The sequence below is a fragment of the Pygocentrus nattereri genome, chromosome 2 (assembly GCF_015220715.1).
Source record: "Pygocentrus nattereri isolate fPygNat1 chromosome 2, fPygNat1.pri, whole genome shotgun sequence".
Taxonomy (NCBI): Eukaryota; Metazoa; Chordata; class Actinopteri; order Characiformes; family Serrasalmidae; genus Pygocentrus; species Pygocentrus nattereri.
Window position 1 is genome coordinate 42,033,397 of NC_051212.1, and position 8,743 is coordinate 42,042,139.

At 36.2% G+C, this 8,743-nt stretch overlaps 1 gene segment (V, D, J or C); it reads left to right on the top strand.

Annotated features, from left to right (window-relative positions):
* The first annotated feature begins 1,326 nt into the window (after positions 1-1,326).
* LOC119264959 lies at positions 1,327-2,071 on the top strand. The segment is given in 3 exon segments: positions 1,327-1,366; positions 1,453-1,792; positions 2,062-2,071. Coding segments are annotated over 3 exon segments (390 nt in total).
* Positions 2,072-8,743: the final 6,672 nt, after the last annotated feature.

Consider the following 8,743-nt stretch of genomic DNA (forward strand, 5'->3'; position numbering starts at 1 on the left):
ACGACATGTGTAATATAAATGTGTGGGAGTGAATGGTGTGAAGTAATTGAAAATATGTTATTTAATTTGTTCTTCACAGAAAATGAGCAATGGCCAAGGAATCTTTTAGAGCCTAATGAGACAGAAATGAGGCCAGCATCAGGTTTCTGTTGGTCAGAACACATTTTATGATAATATTATTTATTTTTATAGATGCTAGTTTCAAAATTTACTTTAATAAAAAAAAAAAATACAAAAAACAACTTTGAGTCCAAATTTATTGAGCAATAAGCATGCATATTTTCAAAAAATCTACATAGATCTTAGCTTAGAACTTAGAACTTTATTCTATCATTCTTAGTCAAATTCCACTCCTCTTCTGAATCACTGACTCAAGCCCACCATTCACACTTCTGCCCAACACCTTAATTTCAGACTGTGAGAAAATTCTTGCAGCAGCCTTCAATTTATTTTAACCTGCTGTTTTCCATAAGAGCAGGTTTCCGGTTCAAAAACCAGGCCATAACTTCTTGATGCAGTCAATATCAGGCGAACGGACTAGTGGGGTTGGCTGAGGGGGGAAAGCAAGTCTACCATGTGTTTTGCAGTGGTGTCCCACAGGATCACAGATGTTTGGAAACAGAACAATATTACCTGCTAACACATAGAGATGTAATAAATGAATCTGCCAGAAGAGGGCAGACTTAATCCAGATTTTCTAAGACATTGAAACAGTTATGCAGCTGCAAGGGAATCTTCAGTAAAGGACCATTTTAACTTCCATATGAAAATACTTTGGCTTAATCATCAGGTTATCAGGTTGTCTATGGCTTTCATTATATAATGATTCAGCACACATATGTAAAAATATTGTATCAGCTGAATATACTGTATAGTTGAAGTCTTCATCCTGGATTTTGTAATCACTGTTATATATATATATATATATATATATATATACAACCCCAATTCCAATGAAGTTGGGATGCTGTGTAAAACATAAATAAAAACAGAATACGATGATTTGCAAATCCTTTTCAACCAATATTCAATTGAATACACTACAAAGATAAGATATTTAATGTTTAAATAGATAAACTTTATTGTTTTTTGCAAATATTCACTCATTTTGAATTTCCCAACTTCATTGGAATTGGGGTTGTATACATTTGTGTGTGTGTGTATACACACAAATCATCTTCTTAGTTGAGATATAAAGCTTAAGTGACCTAATCTGCATTCCTCTGTTCTTCTAACAGATCCACTGACAAATGTAGGAGGAGTCTTTACATGTTTGAACAGTAGCACCAAATCTCTCCTCATTATCTGAACACTGGAACCACCATGATGTTTCTCTGCTCTCTGGCTGTCTTTATGATCGTGCTAGGTAAGTGCAGCTTACTACATTTGTGTCTTTGTAATTGACATTGTCTAACTTTAAACTCAAAAGTTTTTTTTTTCTCTTAACCACAGATGACTGTTCTGCACAGTCAATAGCACCACTGAGGAACAGAATGCTAGTTCATGCCCTTAAAGATGAGAAAATTACTCTTTCCTGCAAGTATGAGGGAACAGTCCAAGACCTACATTGGTATCGCCAGTATCCTGGATCCAGACCAGAGTTCCTGCTGATGATCTTACCATCAGAAATGAAAACTGTAATACCTGCAACTCCTCCATTCAAACACCTGGATGCTGACATTAGTCTAAGTGATAAAAGAGTGGATCTGTTGATCTCCTCTGCTGCAGTATCAGACTCTGCACTGTACTACTGTGCCCTGAGGCCCACAATGACAGGAAACCCAGCTACACTGTACAAAAACTACATTTTCTTCTTTCTTTCCATTGAGTTCAAATGTATTGTCTCCTTTCAGCATAATGGTAATTTATACAGTCTGCAGTGGAACTGTCAGTGTCTTGCATCCAGACCACAGTATGTACTAAATGCAGATAAACTAAGTAATAAGTTTCCCAAGACAAGTTTGACATGTTAATAAAAAATCTAAATTCTGTGAATGAATATCACTTTGGGTGCAATAATCATAATTAATCATATTCATAATTTCTGTCTTTATCTTTAAGAATGCTATGACATCCAACTCTGACTATGCTCTGATAGTAGTACTGTTGTCAAGACCACTAGATCCAAGTCAAGACTGAGACAAGGACACATCAAGTCCTAGTCAAGACCAAGACTTTTAGCAGTCGAGTCCAAGTCGAGACTGAGACCAGAAGCGGCCTAAGTTGAGACAAGACCGAGACCAGATTGAGATTGAGATATATTATAATTAATATGTAGACTAAACATTCTGATCTGCTCTCAGGGGATGTTTGAAACCAATAATGCTCAGTTAAGTCATCATATAAATATTAGTTCAGTAAATTCCAAAGTGTGCTCTTTTGCAAAAACTAATAAACACGGCCACCAAAGCTGCTACCTGCTACTCGTTCAGCATTTCTGTTCCACCTTGAATGGTGCAGTAACATTTAAGCGTCTTATGTGTAGAAGAAGCTCCACAAAGAAGCTGGTGAATTGGAAGCCAACATCATGTCACAGAAACATCTGTAGACATCAAGATAACCTGAATAAATCCATCCTTAATCATGAAATACCTCCAAAATGAGCAGCTATGGGGCAGCACAGCAATACTGTAATCAGCCACTGGGGCTGTGGGACTACTGAATACGTCTCACTGGCTGATCTAATTCTGCTTTCCAAAACACATACTTCCATACCTTCTAATGGGAGGGTGCTGGTTGTACATACTATTTAGTGCGCTGGTACACTGTTTGGGATGCAGCAGAAGTGAAGCAGCAGGAAATCACAGCTGTTTAGATTTCAGCTCCCATTTATCATTTTGGAAATGAATCCAATAATAAGGCAAGACACTTAAATATGCTCTGAATACTAGTTTTGAAACAAGCATCCCCCGCCCCCCTCCCAAAAGAGCATGGTTTTGCTGCCTTTGCTTGGTCGGTTATGGCTTTATTATCTCATAAGAGACTATCACAGTGCTGTCGAATGAGCTTACTTACCAAAATGATGGAAGCATGACTGTGTGCCATCATCAGAACACTCTGAATCCAGGGAGAGAAAACGCCAAAGAAGCTATAGTTAAGTGAATGCATGGGTGCTGTATCTTGAAAGTAGAAATTACACTTGAATAAAACCAAAAAGTATCTACATTTAAAGATAGATTTAAAGTAAAAAAAAGCCAAAATAGTCCAAAGCATCATTGGATTCCAAATTTAGCTTCTTTCCCTTAGAACTAGAGGTTAATGTAACTATAAACATGAGAATATATCATTAAAATTCTCTGAACCACTCAAACTACATCTAGGTCTTAATGAATGTCACTCGGTCTGGTCTGTGTGTTTTAGGACACAGTATAAGTTAAAAATGAAACAGTCTTCACTGCTATGACCTGCCATTTCAGCAAACACCAGGGCTGGTGCACTCAGAGAAGGCATAAACTAGAGGACAGTGCATCTGTTTTCTGTTTTATGATGGTCATTGTCACAAAAAAAACATTGCTCACCTACTCCTGAGGTGGTTTGGGTATATTGATCCTACTTGCAGCATTCAGTACGACGGTACTGTGGAAAAGTCAGAGACCTCTCTTTATTTACTTAAGTTAAATTAAAGACAGTCAGTAAGTCATTAAATAATTTTCAAGCAACAGATACATGAACAGAAAACATATATAGTTCACTCCAATTAACTGGTTAAAAGTCAGAATTGAAAACTTGATTGAAAACATTTTTTTTTTTTTTTTTTTGCTGAAATTTTACTGACTTGGACTAAAAATCGTTGAAAGACACTTTTGCGTTGAAAGACCCTAAACTTTATTTATTTTTTTGTTAAAATAAATGACTGAACATTCCATTTTATCACTAGCAAGACAATAACAATGCCTTCAAATCTTTCCCATTTTTTTTATTATTGAGTGTTTCAATAGTGACTATTTTCACTCATTTTAAGGAAACTCACACTCACTGTCATTACTAGCAAACACATTTTGAACAGCTGTACACCCATAAAATAGGAGTTTTCAATAAAACACACAAACGTTTATTTATTTGCAGGAAATGTGTTTGTCTATTCCCTTTTCTCAGTAACAGCTTCTTCACAGCTACATATAATTTTGTACATTTCTCTTCATTATGAATGTGGACTAAGCTGATATCTTTAAACATGAACCATCATGGAAATGAATAACTTGTATTTACTGGCTGTTTTAACTGGAAATTAAACAAATGAAACTTGGTCTGTGAATTTGAACAACACTGAAAGGGCATCAACTCTAAGAAAATGGGGACAAGTTGTGGTCTAGGAGGTGGAGCACATTTCTGCCTTGTCTTCATTGACAAGCTCTAAACAGCACTAAACACAGAGGATCTCCCATCATGGTGTTATTTGCTCATTTCATTTTGATAGTGCTTATAGGTACGTATGAAATGCATAATTCAATTGTTACTATTGAAAGAAACATTTGCACTTAATGCACTTAAAAGAAAAAATAATAAATAAAATGAACTGTGTATAATCCATTACAGTGGCTTTAGATTTAGCCTGGCTTGGATTTAACATGTTTTTCTCTTTTATGTCAGGTGGAGTTTATTCAATCAATCCTTTAGAAACTGAAAAGCAGGTTTCAGAGGGTGACAGTGTTTCCCTCTCCTGCAGCTACAGCAGCAGCAATGTGTACAACATTCAGTGGTATCGCCAGTATCCCTCATCTAAGCTGGACTTTCTGCTATACATATTTGAATCAGGGGATTTGAGTGACCCTCTACCACCTGGCTTCTCTGCCAGGATTGAGAATGAAAGAGTGGATCTGTTGATCTCCTCTGCTAAATTATCAGACTCTGCACTCTACTACTGTGCTCTGAGGCCCACAGTGACAAGAAGCCCAGCTTCATTGTACAAAAACTGACTCTCTGATGAGGTGATGTGGTTTTGTGTTGGGTTTCCTGTCAGGTGTTGCTCTTGCTCAGCCAAATTCTCAGAAAAATGTGGTTGATGGGTTTAAGCCACATCATCAACTTATTTTGTACTGAAAGGAGAGAAGGTATAAACCGTATGACTAAAGAAGGGAACAGTGTTCTACAAAAGGTTGGGATGCAGAGTGGCTTCTGATTTATGCTAGTGCTGATTTACGCTGGCTTTCCATTGCTCATTCCATACCCTCCACTTCTTTTTTTGCCCAGTCCTTTAAGGGCCACTAAATTTATGGTTGACTGTATGAGCCATGAAGCAACAAGCAACAACTTATTTCAAGTGATTCTATGTTTCACAACGACACAATTTTCCACAGAAAACTCCACTAGAAACAGAACAACGTAGTAAGCACATCTCCACTGCTTTACAACAGCATGGTCTCTAAAGGTCTTTAATATTATAGCAATCTCATGATGAGAAACATCAGATACATTGGCTAGACTGACTAGATTTAAGATGTTTTTATTTATCATCACTACAGGATTTCACTGCAGAATAGTTATCCCTATTGCAGAGATGTAATGATGGAAGTCTACCAGTCTAATCTTTTTTATAGGATTGAGGGGACTGATTCATTCGTAAGAGGAAGCTGAAGTAAGGGACCAAGTAAAACAACCATATAAAGTTTTGAGACTCTCGTTTAATCATAGTCTTCTCATGGTCTGTAGGTTCTAATTTTCCTTTTAACATGTTCAACACATGCATGTCAGCACATATTCTAAAAGGTCAGTAAGTGGACCATGACAAAGCTACACAACAACAATTAGCTCATTTTACAAATAAAGTGAACAACAATGGCATTGATTTGCATAAATTAGACAAATTCAAATTATTTATTGAACTTGAACAATTATAGGTCACAAAAATATACATTTGAATTTAAATGTCCATGAGTTTAACATAATACACAGTATACTAACAAGGTGAAGGGAGCATGAAGTGAAAGAAAAGGAATCTAATCACATCCATAAAAAGTCATTTTAGATGTGAAATTAAAGAAACGTGTCTTTCTCCTGGTCTACATTCCTCTTATAGCAGATTCACTGAGACATGTAGGAGGAGTCTTTACATGCTTGAACAGTAGCACCAAATATCTCCTCGTTATCTGAACACTGGAACCACCATGATGTTTCTGTGCTCTCTGGCTGTCTTTATGATCATGATAGGTATGTTATTAACCATATTTATATCTGAGTGAAATACATAACTCTGTTTGACTTTGTAGTGATGTGTGTGTATGGCAGTGGTAAGTTGACTGGCAATTCATGTAAAGAAAAAGAAGGAGAAAGGAAGTTCTTTTGATTTCTTTATTTCTTCACAGGGAACTGTGTTTCACAGTCAATAGCACCACTGAAAAACACAATCCATGCTGTTGAAGATCAGACACTTACTCTCTCCTGCAAGTATAATGGTAGTGTGAATAATCTGCAGTGGTATCGTCAGTATCCTGGATCCAGACCAGTGTATTTACTGATGACATTTCCAGGATCACCAACTGTGAGCCATGCAACTCCACGTTTTCCAAGACTGGATGCTAAAGAAAAGAACAAAACACTGGATCTGATCATCTCCTCTGCTGAAGTATCAGACTCTGCACTCTACTACTGTGCCATGAAGCCCACAGTGACAGGAAACCCAGGTACACTGTACAAAAACTCACTGCAGGATGATGCTTTGCTTTTTGTATTGGGTTTCCTTTCACTTGTTCACTTTCTGAAACATGAAAAAACAAACACATTCATAGAACAATGTGGTTGTTAAATGGGTAGTAATAGTAGTAATTTATATTGTATTAATCTGGAGAATAATGCAACTAATGGGGTCCCTGCTGTTAGTGTTGTAGTTAAAACTGTTAGATCTGAGTTTGAGTTAAGACCGAGATGGGACCCATCGAGTCCGAGACAAGACCAAGACTTTTAGTAGTCAAGTCCAACTGAAGAACAAGACCACATTAAGACTTTTTTAAAAATAAAAAAATATATAAAAAATGAAGTTTGATTTGTGTTCATTGTAACATCTATCTTAACATTTTTTTGCTGATACACTTACTAATTTCTTGTAAGATCTAGAAAATTAGCATGTTCTTTATTAAGTTGGTACATGTTACCATAATATTATTCTATTAACGTCCAATTATCACTGAGATCTATAAAGTGCTACAATTTTTCAATAATAGGTCATTTTCAATTTTAATAAAAGATAGCAAAGTATTGTCACAGCACAATTAGGACCATGTGGGATTATAGTGGACAGTGTCTCACTGAGATTCAGCGTCTCACAAGAGGGCAGCTTTAATCTAGATTTGCTGGATTGAGGTGAGTTATTAATTTGAGGAAGCTGAACTGAAGTCTACAGGTTAAAATAAACATCCCAAAGACACATTTGATTCATTAAAACATAAAACACATATTAAAAAGGTGGAGAAAACTCCACAAAAACCAGCTGCTAGTTGTTAACTGCTCTGCCACTGAGCACAGAAGATCTTCCATTATGCCGCCATTTGCTCATTTTATTTTAAAAATGCTTGCAGGTATGTGAGTATGACCAATATCCCTCATCTAAACCGGACTTTCTGCTTTATGCACCTGAATCTGGCCAAGAGTTAGTAAATAAAAGGATATATTTGGTCATACTATCTCTTAATGTGCACTTAAACCTCTTTTTAGCATTCAGTATCTTCTTTTTTTATTTTTTTATTTGCCGAACTATGTTTGTTGTCTAGAAGCAACACTGTAGGGCAGTAGAATGGATTTAGCCAGTCACAAGCCAGATCTTGCCACTTCAGGGAACACAGGTTCATCATTTCTTCCCATTGTCACACACTGTTGCCTCATACCCTAAAAGGACTCCTGCACACGTTAATTATTAAAAATATTTTTCAATTTAATAATCAGTTCAATATCCTGCAAGAAAAATTATTCTTTTTTTTAAATTGCTCTCATAATGTGTGCAGTAGACGGTTAAAACCCAACAAAGCATTAGAAAAGTTTGCTTACTAATGTAACTATAACCTATTAATGATATGCATGTGCACAGTAAGACTCCTCAATGGGTAAGACAAATCATTAGAACACAGGACACTGTGAGTTGCTCTAACATTAGTAAATTAAGTGGAATATACACAGACTGGCTGATTGTTAACATACATACATAAATACATACTTATATAATATAATTGAATTAAAGACCACACCAACTAAGAAAAGTAAAAATGGAAATTAAAAAGAAATAAATAAGCCACTTTTTTAATGGGGAGAGACCTGTGTTATCTGTATTCCTCTGTTCTTATAACACATCCACTGACAAATGTAGGAGGAGTCTCCTCACTATCTGAACACTGGAACCACCATGATGTTTCTCTGCTCTCTGACTGTCTTTTTGGTCATATTGGGTATGTCTTAGTAACTACATTTATATCTATGTGAAATATATTTTTTCTGTTATTGACTTTGTGATGTGTGTGTGTGTGTGTGTGTGTGTGTGTGTGTGTGGTATGCCTGTGATAAGTTAGCGTGACTGCTGATTTATCTTATTAAAACAATGTTATTCATTATATTATTATATTTATAAAGAATAAATAGAAAAAAAAACTGCAAACTTCTCGTGTTTTTTCTATTTCTTCACAGAGAGCTGTGTTTCACAGTCAACAGCACCACGGGACAGCAAAGTCCTGGTTCAGATGAGACAGTTACTCTCTCCTGCAAGTATGAATCTAGAGGTACTCCAAGTATTCTGCAGTGGTATCGTCAGTATCCTGGAACC